The 23,492-nt window shown below is 39.8% G+C and overlaps 1 protein-coding gene across 1 annotated transcript in view; it reads right to left on the bottom strand.

Annotated features, from left to right (window-relative positions):
* LOC109377479 (ryanodine receptor 2) overlaps window positions 1-23,492 on the bottom strand; it is a 193,940-nt gene that overhangs the window by 87,403 nt on the left and 83,045 nt on the right. The window contains exons 14-20 of the mRNA XM_019633841.1: window positions 21,423-21,518; window positions 12,440-12,558; window positions 11,958-12,091; window positions 10,037-10,278; window positions 6,082-6,274; window positions 4,061-4,277; window positions 2,139-2,243 (exon numbers count right to left, since the gene is read on the bottom strand). Of these exons, the coding sequence (XP_019489386.1) occupies window positions 2,139-2,243; window positions 4,061-4,277; window positions 6,082-6,274; window positions 10,037-10,278; window positions 11,958-12,091; window positions 12,440-12,558; window positions 21,423-21,518 (1,106 nt within the window). The remainder of the gene's footprint in view (window positions 1-2,138; window positions 2,244-4,060; window positions 4,278-6,081; window positions 6,275-10,036; window positions 10,279-11,957; window positions 12,092-12,439; window positions 12,559-21,422; window positions 21,519-23,492) is intronic.

The following is a 23,492-nucleotide window of genomic DNA, read 5'->3' as shown; positions in this document are numbered from 1 at the left end:
CGGGGAAGAACAAACAAAACAACTTATTCAACGTACTGGGAAGTTTCAATAATTCCAAAGTAAAACACAACTGAATACTTCACTTAAAATGTTAAAGAATGTATAGAACTAGCCTAAAAAAAGGGACTTACCTAAATCTAGAATATTAATAAGAGACCATAGGTCATGGCTCATAACCACTCATCTGAAAGGAGTTTCAGGGGAGCTTCATAAGGAAGCGGGGTGCAAGGTGACTGGCAGCTGAAAGAACAATGTGGCGTCTCTTCACCTGTGAATCTGAGACTCTCGCACATGTCTGATCCTCTCATGTGATACCCTGAGCAGGGCTTGCCCAGCGTGGCCCCGAGGACACAACCGTTTCGCTCTATCAGCATGTACTTGAGTCTGTTCCCTGAACCAGGGAAGATGCCGGGTGCTTGCACAACAGGGCAGACTCAGTCCTCACTGTCTACTGTGAGGCACATGGAGCCCAACACTGCTTGAATCCGCCTCAGGCCAGGGAAGGGACCACAGGGGACAACTGGGGAATGGACAGCTCTGAGGAGTGGCACTCCCATCCAGCATCAGAAACTGAAATGCCGCTCTGAACAGCGACCATGGAGCTATGTGGCCGAGCTGGATAGGAGTTAACCTGAAAAGCAGGTGCCAATGAGACCTGTATTTTCCTCATCTTTTAGAGAAGAAACATTAAGAATTCATTGAAGGATATAATGACTTAGGCAATCTTAGGAGCAAACCATAGGGACCATCTTTCTGGAGTTTATGCCCAGTAAACTGCTCCTGCTACGAAATGGGCTTTTTGTTTTTGATTGTTTTTTTGGAATCTTTTTAAGTCGTCCTACCCTGCAATCATCTCCCACCTCACCTTGAAACATAAGGAGAATTCTGTCCATAATTCAAATCCTTCACTTTGAATCTTACGGTAAATTGTACCTGTAATTCCTTTGCCAATGAACTTTGTCCACATTTATAATATCCCCCCTTTTGCTGCTTTTCACTGATGGTTAAATCTTTTATTAAGCACTTATACATTTCCCCAACTTTTAAGTCAATGAATGTAGCAGAAAACTAGGTATGTAATTTGATAATTGTCTAACCATTAGTGAATTAGTAAAAGGACCCCATTTTTGCGTCAGCAGGTCTTACAGCGAGACACAGTTCTAGACTAGAAGCTGGAGAACCCGGGCCCCAGTCCTGGCACAGCCACCGACAACTGTGACTGCTGTCCAGGCATCGAGAATTCTCAGCTATGCCATCACGGGTAGAACTGAGAACACAGCACATCGCTCAGTGTGCTGTTATGAAAACGTAACCTAATATCTGTGAGAATGTATCAGGAAAGCCAAAGCGCTGAATAAATATATGAACATTACTAAGCAGTACGGGGAAGCGTACCGTATTACCACTAACACTAACAATAAATGTTCTTTATTCAACATTTAGTGCGATCGGCTATGACTGAGTGGATACACTCATTTATTTCTATATTCAGTCAAATATAAGAGTGTTACAGTCTTCAGGATACTTAGTCTAATAATATTACAAAAATGAAAGCACTGCCGCAGTCCTGCATAGAACAGCTCTACAATATCCTGCGATGACATAGGCAGTTATTTGCTTTTATTTAATCTAAATTTTATTGACAAACAGTATGCTAAGCTCTTTAAAAAGTAATCATTTGGAAACACAAACTGCTGTTCTTTCTCTGCCTGTCTCCCACTTGTGAAACCATCTGTGACCTGGGCCTCCGGACATTCCCTGTACAACTGGGACTAAGAGAAATGAATCATCAGAGAAGAAAGTAATGACATATTTCTGTCCATTTTCAGTTTTCATTTCCAGCTTCCATGAGTTTTTTCCTAAGTGACTTAAATACCAATGCCTCTTGTGTGTATATGTTAACCTTGATTCAAAAATGTAACTTTCAGCCTAAAGGCTGGTGATTTTCAAAGGTCTAGGCAACTGAGTCATCCTTCAATGAACCCACCAATGACAACTGCTCAAAAACTGATGTGTAGGGAAAAAAAAAAATCTATCTAATTCATTCATGTCGCCCCACAGCAAGATGAGTAAGCAAAAGTTATATTTTCAAAAAATAGTATTAGTGGAATCTGAAAATAAATTTCAAAACTATGTACCGGGCCATACTGCCAGCCAAGTTCAATTTTATTCATAACCCAGAGCTCATGGATATTCTCTGCCAGTTTTTCTCTTATCCTCTCCAGGTGGGGAGGCAACACGATCTAAAATGTAAGAAAAGAAAAAGAAAGCACGCATCAGAAAAAAATAAAATAAAATAAAACATAGTGCTAATTGTCCTCAGTGTGAACCAAACTAAATAAAACAGACTCATATACGATTAAAATGTAATGATATAACTAGGTTCTAAACCATCTATTATAACCTAGGTATAAAAATATAACCAGTTATCTAAACATTCTTTAGGTAAATCCTGGGACCTTTTTTTTTTTTTTTGGGTGGGGGAGGGATGGACAGCTTAGGTTTGCAAGTGAATTTATGAATCAACCTTAGGAAGAAAGCAAACAGAGCATTGGTGAGGACAATCACCACTAAGAAAGGCGCCTTAACGGATGGATGTGGGATAACTACCAGAACGTTCATCGTTTAAAAAGAGAACCACCACAGTAGTAGGCTCCATAGCTCAGGGGTTAGAGCACTGGTCTTGTAAAAAGAGAACCACCCCAAAGATCTTAAACCAGTCTGGCCGCCTCTATGGACCAGAATGAAGGCAATTCGGTGCCCAGATGATAGTCCAATGGCTCTTTGAACCTATAAATATCTGATTGCGGTGACTTACGTTTTCTCTTAACTGTGTTATTTTTTTATGATTTCCAAATATAGTCTTCAAGGGGGAAAATGGTTACATGTTCCCATTATAAAGAGGAAGTTTAATGATCTCTCTAAAGAACACAAAAGGTTTTCAAGATAAGGAGTTGTGTGTCACCAACAACTCGTCCCTGAACAAACAGATCAGGCACCTGCCCACGACACCCACAGCTGAGGCAGTTTCCCCAGGTAGCAAGCTGTCACTGCCTCCTTTCCCTGACACAGTGGAGGTTACCCAGGAAATCCACCGTGTGTTTGCGCTGATAATCCCGTGGTCCTCTTCAGCCCGGGTCTGTCCTCCCAATGGTGTTTGCTACTAAATTCCAGCAGCACTGCCCATAACCTTACCACCCTGCAGCGGCGGGCCACACAAATGGAATCTGAGATATGAACAAAGCTCGTGTATTGTTTTACTACATAGTATTATTAAAAGGCAACATGGAGGGACAAAAAGAAAAATGTGATTCAAGGTGCTTAACAAGTGATTCTAAAAGGCCTGGTATGAATTGTACTTCAGACTTTAGAAGAATTGCCTTTCATCTTCAAAAACTCATGCACTTTGAATATCTAATCAGCCTTACTGAAGTTACTTCACCATCAAAATAAAGCCATATTTAATTCACTGTCAGTGTCAAGATATTTTCACGTCCATAAAACAGAAAAGCAAGAACAATGGCTGGCATTTCTTGGGTGCATCTTTGCAAAGCATTGTGCTAACATGCTATTTATTAATACGACAAACTCATAGCACCCCAATTGGCAGGAAGAGTGACTTCCTCAAGGTCGCAGGGAAGGCCTCTGATCTCGACTTTCTGACTCTGGAGTGCATGATCTCCTGCTCTACCCGAGATAAAGGGCAGCTAAGTCGTTTGAAAATAGTGAGTGTATCTAGATGGGAGAAAAAATTTAAAACTCCGTGTCTACCCTATGTAAAAAGCACTCTCTGAAATCAGTGTGACACAGACCCATTTCTGCATTATGGAATCAGCGGAGTGGCTTGGGGCCACCCTTAAAAAATAAAATACAATAGGATAGAATATAGGTAAGTGGACATGATAAAGGTAAGCATTATTTTATAAACTTATTTCAGCCATACATACAAATTGTATTACTGTAAAAACGCATTCCTGGGGGCTGCAGTCATGAGTATGACGCCCACTGCTTATCAGAATGATGACAGTGCAGACGCCGCCATTAGAGCTGATCTGAGTACCTGGCTGGTGTCCACAGGGATAGGTGTGAAGGCGGCTTGTGTCAGGGACACTGTGGGGCCCAGCAGGTCCCGGGTGTACGTTCTTTCTTGCTTGTACTCTCGGCTGTGTTCTACTTTCAACTTTTCTTTTGGCAGAACAGCTTCATAACAAGGAGCATAGCCAGGTGGTGGAAGGAATTTAAACTCTCCATGTCGCCCCCCAAGCAGAAAGCGTACCCTGAAAAGGACGTATGTCAGGGTCAGTTATATCTCTGGTGTACATAAAAGATTCCTGATCAACAAAACGCAAGGAATAAATTATTAGTACAAAATTAACTTTATCAGGAGCCACCGTTTTTTCTAAGGATCATCATAATGTTGGCACCTTAGGGTCTAAGAACCTCTAATCATAAAAGGTAAAACAGGATCAAAAGAGAAATCCTGACAGAATAATGTTAACGGATCAGCAAAATCTTATCCCTCACTGGAGACATAACAAAATCACAGGAATCGTATTCCCAGCTGAATGAAATACCTGTCCACAGACATCGGTCATTTAACGCCCAAAGAGTCAACAGCAAAAGAGCAGACATGATCTAAATATTTATACACTTCAAATTATAGGGCTGGATGAGGTCACTTTCCATTTCCCAGGGAAATTCATTAACGGAACTCAAATGATACTTCAGTTTGCTGAAAAAAGTAGGAAACCCTATGTCTTATTCTCATTCAACAATAACAAAAGCTTACTAAAATCTTTTATCTATCCTACTCAATTAAAATAATTTAGTATGAGTTCCACTGAACAACTCTTTTTGAAACATAGTTAAATGATACAGATTTCTTGGGCTTTCAAAATTTAGCGTACAAAAATAAATTCAAATTTTCATCTTCTTTGTAATTCTTTTTCTAATTTGTATATCAGTTCCAGGCTAAAAAGAAAATGAATAAATAAAATAAAACCAAAAAACAAAAATGAGGAAAAGCAAAACCTTAAAAACATTCCAGAAGCTTATAGAAAGAACAATAATTTGTATAAACATATGAGAAAAGGTCATTGGTACATGGATAGCTAATATTTCATGATTGTTCTGTCCCTTCTTCAGTATGGTGCTTTTGTAACTATGAATTATTCCTGTGAGTAGAATTATAACAAAAAGAATAACCAGAATAAATGGATGCTCACTTGAAATAAGTGAGCCACTCTCATTAAGTAGATACAGACATGTATGAATAGATGACAGAGGGGCCCCTTATCACAACAGATCATTGTTCATTGAAGTTCTCTTTGTAGAACTCCAAAGAATTATCATTTTAATTTCTCTTTCCATCTGGCAGTAGCAAAAAAGCAAAGGGTTTGGAGGAAGCCATCTTGACCCAGTGGATCACAGGCAGATAATTTTCAGGTGTAACAGGTAGAGGTTAAATGGACAGGAATTGTCTTGATCAAAAACAATAACAAAAAAATTTAGTTTCTATAGAAGTGAGGGGCTTTGGAGTAAAGTGTGCAAATATGATGAAAAGAAAAATTAATAGAAATAAATATAAGGGCTGACTGAGTGGCTCAGTTGGTTAAGAGCTTGCTCAAGTGTGCAAGCTTTGAGCAACAGTGGTTCGAGTCCTGCCCGAGCTGAGCTGCCGCTGAGCTGCCAACAGGGGGCAGGATGGCTCAGCTAAAAAAAAAATTCAATTAAATAAAATAAATAAAATAATGAAAATAAGTGGTATTTTATAATGTTATTCATTTCCCCTTATTAAATAAAAAAGTGAACTTCAATGGATTTGAAATATTTTAGGACACTGGTTTGAGGGAGAGTCAGTGCCCACATCTAAATGTTTGGATATGTGGACAAAGCATTCAGTCTCCCCAGACTCCCCTCTAGGTTGAATCTTACCTCTTTCTTTAAGAACAGACAGCGTGCCCTGCGGACAGATGCCCAGGAATGAGAGAGAAGGTTAAGGAAGCAGGAGTGGTGACAGTACAATCTTCTGTGACAGTGTAAGTGAGAAGAGATACAGACCAAAAACACAGAAATACTAACTTTATTCCTGCAGAGAAACTAACAACTGGAAAGAAGAGGCCATCAATGTTGAAATTCTCAAACATTCCTTGAACAGGTTGTCCATTAATTCGGAATGAGATGCTTGGGGCACTTAGATCTAAACAGCAACTGATGACGTCATCAGTTCTCAGCAGATGTTGGTTTGGCGAGCTCACAGTCCTAGCAATACAACCTAGGGAGAGAAAACACGAAGGACGGAGATGTGTGTTTATCTCAGAGAATCAACTCAGGGCCCGAGTCAGAGATCTGAATGGGCAGTGACAAATCAATGCACAACACTATAATACAATAAACCTCGAATGCAAATAATGCTATATGTTAAGTCCTTTGTCAAAAAAAAAAGTTGCTTTTTTTTCAGGAGGCATGCTGCTATCTTTGTTATAAAATGGACCTTTTGATAGGCAGAAACTTCTGCTGGTAGATGGGTGGCATTTTCATCATAGAGAAGATAATATAATGATGTCAGATGAAAAACGTCCAGGAAAAGATTTGAGTTGAAATAGTGCTTGTATGACCATCAGCAAATGACTTAACCTCTCTAAAGCCTGATTTCTTGTAAACCAAATGTCATCACCTTGTAGAGTTGTTGTGATGATTAAATTAATGATTTATAAGAACCTAGAGTCTCAGATACAGCAGGTATTTCATGTCAGTCCCTTTTTAAGCTATCAGGTTTCCTTTGTTTTATAAAATAAAAATACACAAGGATTATGAAGCAGAAAAAGTGATCATTTCCTAGAGACAAATATATCACAATCAGTTTGTTGTTTTACAATTTAATTCACATAAGATCTTGGTTGGCATCTTAAATACAGCAGCACACAATATGACGCATGAAAATGACCTTTGATACATGCCATTTCTTGACCTGGCCAGCCTATGTGTGGCCCAAGCCCATTCTTCATTATGTCAGAATTTATGGGCCAGCTGAGTGGCTCAGTTGGTTAAGAGTGCGAGCTCTGAGCAATAGGGTCGCCGGTTCGATTTCCACATGGGCCAGTGAGCTGCACCCGAGCTGAGCAGCTGCTGAGCTGCCAACGGCAGTTGGATGGTTCAGTGGTTAGAGCATACACTCTGAACTCCGATCAGAACCCTAAAACTACGTTCTCTGCATGAGCTGGAAAGGAATTCAGTGGGGCATGATTTATCAGTCCTGGATTACAAGTCTGTCCCCATCTTCCCTGTTTACATTCTCCAAAACCACCCAGATTTTTCACACTTTGGCCTCACAAACACGTGGGACTTCGATGCCCAAAATCCAATTCTGCAAGGGGGAACGTGGCAACGCTGTGCAAAGTTTAAATTGAAAGAATAAAGACACAGCTCAAAACTTTGGCTGAGGAGCCGAATTCAGGTTCCATCTTCCTTCTCCAATGAAAACAGCTAAGTGGTAAAGAATGTGCCCAGAAATCACAGATATTTGATACTTTAGATTCTATTTCAACTATTAAACATCAAGGAATAGGAAAGTGGCCCCAAGAAGATTATCTGAATTACTACGAAGTTGACCTTGGTGAGTCAGTCAGAAGCCAATCTATTTATTTTTGTCTTTTTGATTAGAAATATAAAATGAATGGGAGGGGGGTTGAGGGGTAGGTAAAAAGGTGGGAAAGATTATAAAAACAGTAAAGTACAGCATAGGGAGTATAGTCAATAATATGGTAATAACTATGTATAGTGCCAGGTGGGTACAAGACTAGTCAGGGGGATCACTTCCTAAGTTATATATGCTGTACACCTGAAACTAATATAACATGGTATGTCAACTGTAATTGAAAAATAAAAAATTATATTTAAAAAAAGCATTTAAAATCCCAGTGCTTGAGAGAACACACCAGTTAACTATAGGCATGATATGGTGCACATTTTCTTGTAATTAAAAAAAAAAAAAGTCTCTTGACATGAAGTTTCAAGGTGATTTTCTCCTGAAATTCCACAACCTAATGTTCTTTCTGTGATATTTTCACAGATTCATGGAATTTGTTGTTCTTAGTGTTCTATTTTTAACAGATACGTAACGGCATAGCACATACAGTTCAATTCCATAAGCACGTTCTGTGTGTTGGAAGAAAAAGCTTCAAACTAAATGTGAAAATAAAAATGGCGAAGTGGCATTCATTATATGGCTAAAGTAATTACAAAGAATTCAGCGTTGTTTTATCAGAGTAACTTTCCCCCACTCATCTACGTGTGATGGGAGAAGAAGTTAGCACTTTCCTTTCACTCCCCTGAGTTTACCCATTTCGTGGGGAGTGATACTAGGAGGTAAAGAGAGAGGGCCTGAGCTAAAGAGTATTATAAAATAGACATTAACTCTATTCTGTGTTTGCTAGTTCTTCTCAGGTTGCTGTTCATTGCCTTCATTTGGTTGGTAAGAAAATTGTGTGATGGGAACAAGCACTGTGATTATATAGTCTGACCATCACAGAACAATTGTGTATAAGACAGTCCCAGGGATTCAATCAAATATGCAAACTCCAGCCCCCTCTCTTCCAGACGACTTGAGCTATTGGCACTGAACAAAGGAAAAAGTCAGTAAGTACTAATGTAGGTTAAGATTACATGGAATGCTTCTATTTATAAACTCATTGCCATAAATTCCTGGGTCGAATTCCATTTAATTTTTAAATGTCTTTTTCTAAGCTATTAGATCTATACAACTCTAATACATGACTCTCATTGTACCCCTAAGAGACAAAGTTCAGCATTTAAGGTAGCTTTCTGTGTTTTCTATATGCTTCATTTGTTGCAAAATAATTTAAGAGCAATGTTCTAAATGCAGATTTATGAACACAGCCAGTGTCTGCAGAATTCAGGTGAATTCCAATATCTAACAAACATCCACATATTCAAGAGCTAAATGTTTAAATGGAGCCAACCATTTAAATACAACTTTTCATAAATCAGGGAAAAGAGTATTATTTTTAATGTATGTCACTCATTTTTAATATATATTCAATCATCAAAGCTGAGAGTTGGTAGCAGGTGAAATGAACTATACGTTTACATTTAAAGTGCCACATTCTAAAACTGTCATGTGAATATGAACTGACTCCTCATAATACGTGTTACAAATGAGTGAATCCTCACATTACGTTATCTGTAAGTGGAACACAGTCGATTTCTTCCAATTATTTTCCAGGGATTGTGTTTGGCTCTTTTTTTACATAGGGAGCTAAAGACCAATCACAGTAAGTAAGAAACAAACAAGGTTTTTGCGGTTGATTCATGAATCAAAATGTCACTTTTTAAACACAGAAGGCCCCCTTATCTCAAGTTTCCCTCTCCATGGTTTCAGTTACCCACAGTCAACCATGGTCAGAAAATACTAAATGGAAAATTCTTGAAATAAACAATTCACGTTTTAAATTGCATGCTGCTTTGAGTACCATGATAAAAGCTCGCGCCATCCTACCCTGTCCTGCCCAGGATGTAAACCACCCCTGTATCCAGTGTCTCTATGCCCATTAGTCACTTAGTAACCATCTAGGTGTCTGATAGACTGTCATGCTTGTGTTCAACTCACCCTTATTTTACTTAATCATGTCTCCAAAGCCTAAGAGTAGCGATGCCGGCAATTCGGATATGCCAAAGAGAAGCCAGAAGTGCTTCCTTTAAGTGAAAAGGTGCGTATGTACAGGGAAACCCACAGTATATATAGGGTTTGATACTATCTGTGGTTTCAAGCATCCACTGGGGGTCTTTGTAAACTGTTCATAAACTATACAGTCTATTGAAAATGTACTATAATTGTAAGTTTTCTCTTTCCAAGTGAACTTTTGCTTTTTACTTAACATTCTAATTCAGCACTTCAATGCTAAATTTGTGAATAATAAATGTATCTAGTATAAGCCACACCAATAGTTTTCAGAAACGTTCAGCAAGGACAAGATTTCTTTCAAAAACGCTGTGAAGGAGCATGGACAGTGCTTACCTGCCCAGAGGTGCAGGCCATCAAATCCATAGGAAAAGAGGTCGTCTCCCACGCCGTTCCCGCCCCACTCCTCACCCCCGCCGGGGTAGGGGGAGTACCCTTCCGTGGACGCCCAGCCCACACGCAGGTGAGTCGCCTCAGCTGTCACGAATGGCTCCGTGTGGTCCACCATCAGCTCATAGTACCATTTCTTATACTGAGCAGACCCTTCACTGACACCCAGAAAAATATTGGGTCTCATGCTTTAAAGAGAGAGAAATGCACATGAGCAAACCCGAACAAACTTTTCAGTTTTAATTTAAACCTCACTGTCTTGAACATCAGTCCTGCCTTTCTGAGATGCATCGTATTAAATATATTTTTCCTTAAGTACTGCAAAATAATCATTATGACAGCCAGTTGACTTTCAGAGAATGGTGTTTGCTTTCTGTGTTACCTACATGTCACCCCAGGGGCTGATATGATGCTTTTTTATTTGCTCTTGGGTATATTTTATTTCATTAACCATGTTTCAGGAGAGACACTCAGTATAGTTGGCCCTGAGAATTAATGGAGTTGATATTAGTCCAGGACATGGAGACATCTTCCGAAGCTATGCTCATGTCACATGGGGTACGAGGCTGAAGCGTGTCGTGTAGTTAGTGTAGGAATGAGGTGACTAATGAGCTTTGTTGTTCTCTATGCCTCACTTTGCATAGAAGAATTTCTAGCTACAGTAGTTGTATGTAATTGTATTTCATACGGGAACTTGTACCCCATGTTAATTCTAGGGTTTAGAGAAGGTCTCGGGAAAGGCCACTCAGTAACAGCAGATCTATTCTATAGAGAACCATGAAGGAAGTAATAAATTAATCCTATTTTAAAAACACAAAATAGAAATAAACACCAAACCCTACATTTATGTTTAAAACAGTGACATAGCATTTCCTAAACAGCTGCTAGATACAGTGTATCAAAGTTATTACTATCACACATATTTTCTTAACTGTAAGCTGCATTTTTACTATTACTATTATTATGATTATGATTACTATTACTACTACTATTTTGTATAAGGAAGGCACTGTGACATGAGTTCAGTCTCCAGAGTAGACCGAGTTCCATTTCTGGTTCCCATATTTCAATCAGTAACATGTGATAACAACACCTTGTACAAACACAGACAGTTCAGAATACACATAAAGCACTGGCCTGGTGCCGAGCACCCAGTCCTCAGTGAATATTTGATACCTCGGAAGGTAGATCTACCTGAAAATGTAGTTTCATTGGTTAGTCATGGAATTTAGTATATCTTGGACATTCTAATTCAACTTTTTAAATTATAAATAGCAGGAAATTCAACATTGGTATTGAAGGGTAGTGTTTTCAGTTATATAGAGGGTGAAAAAAAATGTATACACTCTTTAAGAAAGGAAAAAAACTATTAAAATTGTAATAATATACACCGCTAACCAAAGATGAATACAAGTCACGTTTGATTTCTGCAATTCCAAGAGGTGCTCAAAGTGATTACCATCAGCGTCCAGACACTTCTGATTACAGCAAACTACTGCTTGAGCAACGTCGATCAAAGTGTCCACTTGTGTACATTTTTTTGCACCCCCAGTGTTTTAAGAAGGTGTAAAACATAATTGTATTCCACTGCCAGCCTGCTCCTGAGAGTCAGTGATAATCCAGCTACATGAGAATGTGAAACAAAAGCCATTACGCGTTTGTCTGTGTTAAGTGCGTATCGCTCTTGGTTCATCTATTCTTATTTTCTCATCTGAGTGGTAGGAAAAAGTCCTCATACCATTAACTGGAGAAATACATAAAAGACCCTAACAAAATAAACAGACCATCTAATGTCTTAGCTGTAGAGCAAACACATGGATTCCTTTGTTAGGCTACCAAACTGGTGGCGCTGTGTGTATGAATCTACCTGCTGACGTGGTTCACAAGGCGTGTCTGCAGTAACAGGTCCCTTCCCGGCAGCAGATTGTCACAGATGAGATGCTGGTTGGAACGGACTGCTACTCCATGGCAAACGCAGAGAGAGCATAAGACGTCCAGAACCTGGGAACAGAAATCACTGTCAGCTGACCCTAATTCCCAACCACAGTCAGGTATTGGCAGCGCTTGTCACACATGCAAACACGTTTCCTCTAGTCACCTCTGATCTTGTCATTTAAACAGAACAGTGATGTGTCCATTTACTTCACAACTGTCCTCCATACACAAATTGAGAACTGCTCATCCTCCCACTGATGCTGCGAAAACACACTAAATAATATCACCTGGTTATAATATAGAGATGAAAAACTCTCATGGAAAAATGGACACACCTTTTAAAGTTATTTTATTTTAAATATATATTTTAAATTATTCCAGAATTTGTTCATGTCCATCAAAAGTTTCACTGACCTTGTGGTTTCTTCCATGCTTGTCTAACAGTGAAATAATGGATTTAATATGGCCTTCTTTAATAATATTTAGAGCTTCTGGACTTTCTACTAACACACAGTGCAAAACTTCAAGAATACCTAAAGATTTAAAAAAAGAAAGGGAAAATATGGTTAACCAGTCTACAATGATCAGTCTTCCTTCTTCTCTGTGCATTCTTTCAGTTGAACATATAATTATCATGTGTTCAATGTATTTGTCACAGGGCACTGTGATAGGGGACAGGTCATGTCTGGGAGGAGACGACTGATAACCAAAGATGATGAATCACAGCCTAGTGAGGAAAAGGCAAAGATACAGTGTTCAGCCCCAGGAGAGGTATGAAAAAAAAGCAGCATTTCAGTGGGGCTATGGAGACCACACCCGTGCTCATTTCCAGAGGAAAAAAAGGGCAATACAGGGCCAAGTGGAGTCAGGAGTGGAGGGCACGCCTGGTGTTCTCTGTACGTATGAGTTGGGATTTTTTGTTTTTTGGTTATGTTTTTAGATTCCACATGTAAGTGAGATCATACAGTATTTGTCTTTCTCTGGGGATATAATGTACAGCATGGTGACAACACTTAATATTACTGTGTTGTGTATTTGAAAGTAGCTAAGATAGTAGATCTTAAAAGTTTTCATCACAAGAAAAAAATGTGTAATTATGTGCAGTGACGGATGTTAACTAGAGTGACTGTGGTGATCCTTTCACAGCATATACAAATATCAAATCATTATGTTGTACATCGGATACTAATATAATGTTATACATTGATTCTATCACAATTTCAAAAAAGAAATGAGAATGGGAACATAAAGATAGACAGGAAATTCAAATAATTAAAAGATTATTTTGCTTCAACCTGAAAAAAGAAACACTTTTAGAAAGAACCATAACACAACAGGAGCCACGTCTATTTCCATTTTATTCTGCATCAAATCTCAGTACTTAATCAATTTCTGCAACCTCATCAATCCTCAGTATTCCTGGCAGCAAATGAGCAGTAACATTCTCTGCCTGTGTTCTATATAGTATATAATCATAATTATAATACAATTATAATTAACTTCTAATCCATGGGCAATTCTATATAAGTCTTATCTTGTATCTTAGACTTGGCCTGTTACGTGAACTAATTTTCATTCATAAATCTAAAGTAAGCATCAACAAAACCTGCTCCCTCCCACTCATGGAGCACACATTATAGCACGCAGGGATGCTGTCAGGGCTGAGTAGGGCACAGCAGCAAACCAGGTGCAGCCTTCAGTATGCACGCTGTGCCTTAGTAAGGAGGAGGAACCAGGACACAGGTAGACTAGTCCAGGTGGGTGTTAAATACCACAGCCTGTTTTTTGGACATACTAGAATGTCTCCACGTGCCTCCCACACAGCTTTTCCAAAACCGAACAGATTACCTTTTTCTGTACATACACATGTAAAGCTGCTTCTCTGCTCCATCTATATCTTCACGCTAAAAGCTTCAGGTTATTTTTGAATCCTCGTCCACTTTCTCATTTTCCCAAATCTAGTCATTAAACTTCATTAATCCTAGGTCCTAATTTGTCTGCTAAATTCATCCTCTCTTTCTCTGACTAGCCTCCCGTGACTTCCCTGCCTGGCATCTATCCTCCCTCCCTAATCCACCCTCTAGACTCTGGGCAGTAATTATCCTGAAACACACATTTAATCATTGTCAGCTCCCTGCATAAAATCCCCAATGGCTTCTCAGACCTTCCAAAGCGGAAGCCCACTGCCTGTGGCATGTCAGTCCCTCAGCAGATGGCTTACCCTGCCTTTACAGACTCAGTTGCCATCACCTCCTCCTACAAAGAATGATTATACATGTGCTTTTATTAACTATGATTCATACATATTTACTAAGCACCTACCAGGCACTGTTCTTGGCAATGGGGATCAGCAGTAGAGAAACCCTGCAGGGCCCTGTTGGAGCTTGCAGCATTTTTCTCACCTTCAGTCCTTTGCATGTGTTATCCTCAGACCTAAATACACTCCCGTCTTCTGAGGCTGCAAAATCTGAATCATCTTGCAACATAGGAGGTGGCAGAAAGTCACCTCATTTGGTGAGTCTTTCCCAATATCCTGGGATGAATTATTCCTTCTTATAGTACTGATCACATCTTATTGGAATTATTTACATTCATTTCAATCTCCCATTAGACAATGGGCCCTTGAGAACAGGGACTTGTTCAGTTTTGCCTCACGGGAAATGCAGGGTTGCAAGCATTATATGTATAATGCATGTAATATTCAGCTATTTGCCTTAAAACTGTTTTGGCTGTAACTCCCTAAATTATTGGGTTGTTGGAAAAGTCATGACGTATTTTTTCTATGTTTTTTGTTGCAAAAATGCATAATGACTTTTCTGACAACCCAATATTTATAGTCTCAGGATAAAGAAAAGTCCCTGAAGATGTGGCAAAATGTCTGGAAAAAACCTGATGGTACTTGGAGCACCCAAGGCTTTGATGGTAGAGACACGTCTCACTGTGTTTTTTGTAATCAAGGACAGTGGCCCAGTTTGCTCTTTATTGATTGACTTACACATTTGTTACTTGGCCTCCAAAACTGCGGGAGCTTCCTCTGCGATTTAAGTTGACTGTGCCCGAAGTTAGACAATATTTGTTGAGGGTCTACATGGAATAACTGGAAACAAGCCACAGAGCAGAAGTGCAATATTTGGCCTGCTGCTGCCTCCCTGGAAGAGTCGAGCCTGGGGATTTTACCCATACCAAGCAGGCACAAGTTTACTGGTGAATCTAGCACACGTGAGAGAAGGAATGAACAGAATTGGACTGGTAGCCACTCAGGCACAGGAGGCCAATGTGGGGACAGTGAGACTCATGCTCCCATGATCATCACAGGAAAACCACTGACTTAGAAAGCTCAGTGCCAACTCACCCAGGGTATTGCTCTCTCACTGAGCATTACAACTGTTTTGCAAAAATACAAGAAAATTAAAATAATCGCAGATCACCTAGTTGTTGTGGGTTTTGATGAAGCCTACTTCTCAGTGCATGAGGGGTACGTGGGTGGAATTCAGCTTTGAGAGGAGAGTAGGCTCTCTTCTGTCTCTATCATGAGTGGGAGTAATGACCTTGAACAATTCCAGAAGGAGAGCATGGCTTTTGCTGACAGTTTCAACATGGAAACCTCAGTCTAAGCTAGAGGTGGGCAAACAGGAAGACATCAACCTAGTGCTGATTGGTATGAATCAGACCGCCCCTAGTGAAGGAAACACACAACTGCGGTGTCCACTGCAGGACCAGCGACAAAGTAGAAAAACTGGGGATTCCAAATTATTCAAAACACAGGATGCTTTTATTTCCCCCCTACCTGAAAGTTAAAAGTCATGTAACTTTTTGGTCAGGCTTTTTTACTAATACCCCTATGGCTCACCTAAGGCAAATGGAAATAGGAAAGTTTGTATTTTACCCTGGGTCATTAAATCTAACAAAGTGATAAACAAATAAAAAACTGATGGAAACACACTGGAAAATGATTGAAAGAGAACATGAAAACACATAATACAAAACAAGCAGACAGGTCAAAGCTTCTACAGCTGTTGCTAGACTGCTCCTGGACGCAGTGATGCGTATGTGATGGACTGTCATCCTTTCAACAGAGGGACTGGCACACCTGATATTTACAAGGCTTAATGAAGGAATATAGTCATAAGAGGTGTTGTTATTATCCTGCTGTGTTATGCAGTAGTTACAAACATGGACTCAAGCTCATGTGCCCGGATTGAAGCCTGGGCTGATTTTAGGCAAGTGATAACCTCTCTGTGCTCCAGTGTTCCGATTTCTAAAATGAAAATAATAATGGTACCAACCCTGGGAATGCCAAGAGGCATAATATGTGCAAAACATTTATAACAGGGCCTGGGCCCAAGCAGTGCTCCACAGCACCTGCTATTATTTTACAGTTGTGATGAAATTAATACAAAAGACAAGAGAAATGAAATAAAAAGGATCAACATGGATACAGTACAAATATGCTTCTTTATAAAGAGAGGTTAAAAATTAAGAGAAGGTAGAGAAACGCTGAAAGAACAACACTGATCAGATGAAAAATTCAGGAAAAATATTGATTGATAAGCATGAAGAAGTGAAATCAAGGTTAGTCATTAAAATAAGGTAAGTTGGTAAGTAAAGTTGCAGGAGAAATTAAACTGCTCTGTTAGGACTTGTGCTAGAAATGAGCAATGTGGTTAAAAGAGTAACTAGGGAAAATGATTATAAAATCAGTCAACTGTATGTCGCAAAGCATTAAACTTTTTTTCTCAAATAGGAGATCATTGATTTTTTTTTTTCATTTCAAGAACCATTTTCTAGAAATGAAATCTGCCATCTATTCCACACACAGGCTTTTAGAAAACCATTCTGAAGAGGAAAAAGATTTCAGACAACCCAGCAACTCTGACCACTTTTCCATTCAGGAAGGAAAGTTCTGTTTCTCTGGGCTTCACTTTCGGGGACTTCTTTTCCCACTTTTCACATTATTGGTAAAATATATCGAAATACAGGAAGTCCTCCAACTTCAGATCTGCTGCTCTCTGTCCTCTTTTTCTTTCTAGCTACAACTTAATGCTTTGCTGAGATGGGAAGGGAGAAAGTGATGGCATGATGACCTTTCCAGCATCATTCAAAAATTAGTAATTTTTGACCAGGGTCTTAACTATCTATTAAATCAGTAACCTTTCATTGCTAATACATTATTTCAAACATTTAGAATGAATATCTTTAAAAAAATGTATTCTGTTTCCTTATCAATTCTTAATTAAACCATCAGCATTAAACCTAATTTACATATTTTGATGACCCAGGATCGTTATTAAAAACACCGATTACTGTAATGTGCTAAGGATAGGGATGGGGGACCACGGTGAGCGGAAATAGGGTAAAACAAGTACTGACCCCAACAGCTTTCATAAAAGAGTTTCTATAAGGAGTCTCCCATGCCATCATGATTCTGAGTCCATTTTTCTCCTAAGGCTCAACCTCATGGTTACACCGTAGCTGACTTTCTGCACAACCAAAAGCTTTGAATCAATGGCTACACTGCCTTCTCCAAGGGCATCTCCTGGAAAACTGTCTCCTCTGTCGTCACTAGTGTTGCATGAACTGTTGGGGTCACTCAGGAAGGTTAGCTGTGACGTCTGCATCATGAACAGTGGACCCCATACACTGTACTGAGAGCCTATCCTCTTTGTAACTTGACTGCTCACACCTGACTAGATACAAAGGAAGAGGAGCTTCCTGCACACAAGGTTCTGGGGCGTCTTGCTCCATAGGCTACAAGCTCTTTCCTTTGAAAGGTCATGAGCTTATGCTCCGCCAGAAACGGCTGCTGCATCTTTGGAAGCATGAAAGTATCACATTTCCAGGTACCAGAAGTTGCATTATAGGTGAGTGCAAAGCTTCAGCAATTCAAGACCTCTCCAAGACTCCTTATTCTGCTTATACCCGGAGGGAACTTCATTCATGGCATTTACTAAGAGTGGGAGGAAGTGACATGCATCCCGGAGGCCACTTGCAGAACTCTGGGGAATACACCACACGAAAAATAAGACTCAGAAAAAGTGTGCAGCCTCTCGACCAGCTGACTGTTGTTAGCCAGCTGCCTCTTGAAATGCTATGTGGGCACATCCTAGAGAAAACCCAGCCTTGGGCAATCTATCAGCTTTATCAACTGTACTGGCTCACACAAACCTTTTCTCTTCATCAGTTCAATTCATGTGAAACAGTCACACATGAAGCCTGCGACAATGTCTAGCTTATCTTTCCCCCCAAAGAAATCCATAGTGGTAATTCTTATAAACTGATCAAATACTTTTCTGGAGCTTTATATTCTATCGTGTTTCCCTGAAAATAAGACCTAGCCAGAGAAGAAGCCTTAGCATGATCCCTCCAGGACATGGAGGGCACGCACCCCTCACATGAGGGTTTTATGACCTGTTTCCGGGAGAAGGGTGCCTTTTCCACAAACTCCTTCAGCTTAAAATATTCAGGATGCCAAGGTGCCATATTTTGGCACCTAAAATCATGATAAGGCTTATTTTCCAGCTAGGTCTTGTTTTCAGGGAAACAGGGTAGTGATACTGATCAACTTCAGATGATGCAGAATGTGTAAAAAAAATCCATCCATGGCCTTTCTGAGGCTCTCTATCACATAAAGAGGGAAACAGTTAGCTGGGTAGCAGATACTGCAGGGCCCAGCTCACACTCGCAGCCTCTCAGCTCAGTGAACGCTGCCTGACCTCCGACTGCCAGCTCCTGCTTTGTTAGAGCTTGCTCTGCCCACTGTGGCAGCTGGGGGAGCCCCGGGAGCAGTGCCACCAGTGACAGGGAGAACTCAGTTCTAAGCATCCCAACGCCATGTTCTATGGTTTCCTAGAATTCCTCAAGGAAAACACTCCAGTTACCCAGGGCGGGACCGTGCTGGTCAACGCACCCTCGCTGGCCCCTTCTCTACCTGTCGAACATCCGCTCACTTCCCAAATAAATGTGCCCCTCCATCCTTTACGCAATATCTACTTCAGCGGGAACCCAAACTAAGGGAAGCTGTTTCGTTAACGCATCCTTTTGCTTTTTTCAAGTCCTCATCAGACGTCTGTCTAAGTTCGCACAGGTTTATTTTTTTGTCCACTGACCTTTTCTGAAGGAAATTTAGAGCTCACAGAGCCCCTGGCTTTGCTCTGCTGCTCATATACAGACATACAGACCAGCAGTGCAGGTGGGAGACTGACACACTGAGCAGAGCGAGTGTGGTCAGTAATCTCAAGATGGAGAAAAAAAGATGATGCACTTGCTAAATAATAATGCATGATTGAAATACAGGTATATATTTCTTTATATAATATACAAATACTACATGAATATATATTACATATAAATTAATTGATATATAAATTTATTTATGTAAATATGCATATTATTGTTACTGTCTCTGTAAAATCAGCAACATTCCATTCCCTCTAGGAGTATGTCCATTAAAAGCAAAAATGTAACTACAGTAGAGAAAAGTGTTCAGCGAAAAAAAATTTTGATCCTTAAAAACTAGGAGGCTGCAAGGTACAGTAAAGTCTTTTCAAGCCTGATGTAAGGGAGCTGGGTTTTCTATCTTGGCTATGACAATTAATTCCAGCATCTCAAATCAGGCATTTAAATATTCTGTGCCTCAAGGGCCGGCCGAGTGGCTCAGTTGGTTAAGAGCTCGCTCAAGAGTTTGAGCTCTGAGCAACAGCGGTTCGAGTCCAGCCCGAGCTGAGCAGCCGCTGAGCTGCCAACAGGTAGCAGGATGGCTCAGCTAAAAAAAAAAAAAATGTTCTGTGCCTCAGTTTCCTTTCCTCTAAGCTGAGAATGTTAAGCTCAGCATTGTCTAAGGGTCCTTCCCACTCCTGACTTTCACTAGGCTTTCTGAGGGAGCACAGGGCTTCTTCTATCGTAAGTAGAAGTGCCTGTGACCAACGGCTGGATTGGGAAAAGATAACAATTAGCAATAGGATGCAGTGGAACTGTGCTTGTAACTTACAGAACTCCAGCCGCAAACACCAGACTCCTTGGCTGAGAGTCGAGGATGCTCGCTCTGTTCTTTCCCTCTCTCCTCTTGTCCTTTGAGCATTTAAGGCAAATGGCTGATGGACCAGCATTAGCACTCTGACCTCAAGGTCACTGGCTCCTCTGTCCAGATACCCCAGGGCCAAGAGAAGGGATCAGTGTGCTCTTTTGTATCTACTGGAGCTTGCCACAATTCTGAACACTTTGACCCAAGAATGTACACCAAAATTTTTGCAATCACTGCCATCACCTTGTTACCATTAATTTGGTCACTTCCTCCCAGGAGTTATTCAGTTTTCTCTTCATTCAATATAGTCTGTTGTTTCATTCACATTGAGATACCCCGAAACCCCTCATCTTATAAATCTTGTACTTCTTATCTCAACAATATCTCTACTCTGTTTCTGCCACCCAACAATCCAGCAACATCTTAGCACTCATTGTGACTCAAATTTCTCTTCCTTCTACATCTGAAAACTCTGAAATTTTGCTCTGTGACTTAAAACGACCCTCCTTGACAATAGCCATCAGTTCTTCTATCTCTCTTACCAATCTGTCCCCGAATGGGTGGGTCTTTATCATGCAAAAGCCATGGAATTATTTCTGTATTGACAGGCACTGTCTTAAGAGAGTTCAAACATTCATTTATTCACTCATTCAACAAATACTACTAAACACCTACTAGGTGCCAGAGGTACGATAGACACAGAGAAGACAAAGGAGAATGGAATCAAGCCCCTCCCTTCAAATTCATGTTAGTGTAGCAGCTGGAGAGAAAAAGTAAATAACATAAAGGGTATCTGTGTTACAGAAGGGCAACTAATGAAATGCTGTGCCAATGGGTGGAGGGGCAGATAGGGTCAGCGCAGGGTATCGCTGAGGCCATCAACAGTGCTAAGGAGCTCATGTGACCTGGGACTCATCTAGAAGTTGCCACAACAACGAATAAAAATAAGATACATGTTAGAGACAGATGTATCAGGTTAATTGCCTATGACTATTTCACTATAACAGACTGTTTATTAGTATTTACTAAATCCCCTGTAAATAAAATATTGTGCTATGTTACTTGGAAAACCAACCCTTTTGTGTGTACAGTACATTAGGAAAAATTGATCTGGGAAAGATGGGAACCCTGGCTCTGCCGTAGACACCTGGACTTCACTATTTTTTAAATGTAAATGAACCAGGTACTGTTAGACTACTTTTCAAAAATAACTAATAAAAATGCTGATAGTATATCATTAAGTAAAATACCTAACATATTAAGAGGAAAACAATTAAATCACACTGAACGTCAGAGTTTGTTTTTATATCTTAAAACACATAAAAAAGAAGCACATAGGAATAATATATCATACAAGGAGATAACTGGAAAACATACCAGAAGAAGCTTCCAGTCTTTCCAATCGGCTGATCAACCAGTCGAGGGAGCCAGAAAATTGAGCACAGTTTTTACGATTTCCTCTAATTAGAGCCGCTGAAAGAGAGAAAGCAGATCTCACACTTATGTGATTTTCTAGTTTAAAATACAAGGTAAACTAACAGTAGACCTAAAATGTTAGATCAAGAACAAAATATCTTTACTTTATATCTAAAACATATACAAACACACACACAAAATTGAGACATTAAATTGAGGTATTAACAGGGACTGGAAACGCTGGTCCTTAGAAGAGATGCACTCTGAGAAGGTAACAGTTCACATAGGGAGGTAATCACAAAGGATAATGGGGAAACCAGTGTCCTGGGAGTTCCTTCATTAGGGATCTAATACCCACTGCTTTTAATTAGCTATGAGGCTAAATTATTTAATTTCCCTAGAGCTTCATATTCTCACCTATATTCTGAAGTTAGGAATACATCAGTTTTCCTGAAAATGCAGCACAAAATACTGGGAGATACAACTACTAACTCCAACAGGCACACAGACAGATATAATGAAATGGTACAAGAAAAAAGGGTGGGTTGGTAAGGCCTCCACATCAACTATGAAGTGGACTCCCCAAAAGGGCATTGGTCCATCTGGCTCCCTACGAAATGCTTACAACGTTATTGATTGTATTCCTTGGACTATCTTTTTCTATCCCTGAGGCCATATTACAATTACCAATTTGTATTGTCTCATCCCTTCCCCTCTCCTTCATCCCCACCCCCTCCCAACTAACAACCCTCAGTTCTTCCTCTGTGTCTCTGAGACTATCTCCATTAAAAAAAAAAAAAAAGAAAAAAAAAGAAAAAAGGGTGGGAGGGTCAAAGGCTAATAAGCTGGAAAATCTTTTTGTTTTTTTCTGTATCTCTTCTTTCCATTTAGAGATTCGTATGCATATCAAGGATTCTGAGAACTTGGGCAGTAAAGTCACCTATTCTACCTTTGCTTAACCTAATATTTTCTACACTTTAACCAAAGAACCCATCTTATATGAAATTCTAATGTGACCTTACAATCTCCTTCAACCCAATCTGTATACTCAATTGAAAGCTTTCAATGTTTCAAAATCATTCAAATCTTTCAAGATAAATCTGGTAAATATTTTATATAAATGCTACTCTTAACATCCATAAGATGGGTCAGAAACAGTATAAGTGTTTATGAAGGGTTGGTGAGATTTTTATATAATATGGTATTTAATGGGAAAAAGATGTTGCCCTAAGAAGAATCACTATTTAAAATAGATGGGGCCGGCTGAGTGGCTCAGTTGGTTAAGAGCTTGCTCAAGTGTGCGAACTCTGAGCAACAGAGTAGCCAGTTCAATTCCCAGCCCAAGCTGAGCTGCTGCTGAGCTGCCAATAAGTGGCAGGATGTCTCAGCTAAAAAAGTAAATAAATAAAATAGATGGATCTTGAGATTATGCTGAGCGAAATAAGTCACACAGAAAAAGTCGAGAACCATATGATTTCACTGATATGTGGTGGATAAAACTGAAAACAACGGAAGAACAAGAAAAACAAATAAAGAAACAAAACTCATAGACACAGACAACAGTTCAGTGGTTACCAGAGGGTAAGCGGGGAAGGGGGTGGTACATGAGGGTAAAGGGGGTCAAATATATGGTGATGGAAGGAGAACTGACTCTGGGTGGTGAGCACACAATGTGATAGATAGATGATGTATTACAGAATTGTACTCCTGAAACCTATGTAACTTTACTAACCATTGTCACCCCAATAAACTTTAATTAAAAAAAAAAAAGAAAAGAAAAAAAAGAAGAATCACTAAAGTCTGGTATTGCTAGGGAGCAGTTTGAGGAACTAAAGTGTGAGGGCACTGTGTGGTCACCTCCTTGTTAACAGCAAAACAGAGGAGACCCTATAGTGACTGAGTGCAATAAACTTCAAGACTCCTTCACATTTCCTCTTTCCCCGAAATAAGTTATCTGGCCAGAGAGTAACAAGAGTATTCATGACAGAAAACACAGGCCGATTCTATTATTACAGCTGCAAGAAAAGAGCT

Source organism: Hipposideros armiger, unplaced genomic scaffold, assembly GCF_001890085.2.
Source record: "Hipposideros armiger isolate ML-2016 unplaced genomic scaffold, ASM189008v1 scaffold_1415, whole genome shotgun sequence".
NCBI classification, from domain to species: domain Eukaryota; kingdom Metazoa; phylum Chordata; class Mammalia; order Chiroptera; family Hipposideridae; genus Hipposideros; species Hipposideros armiger.
This window is presented reverse-complemented; position numbering and strand designations above follow the sequence as displayed.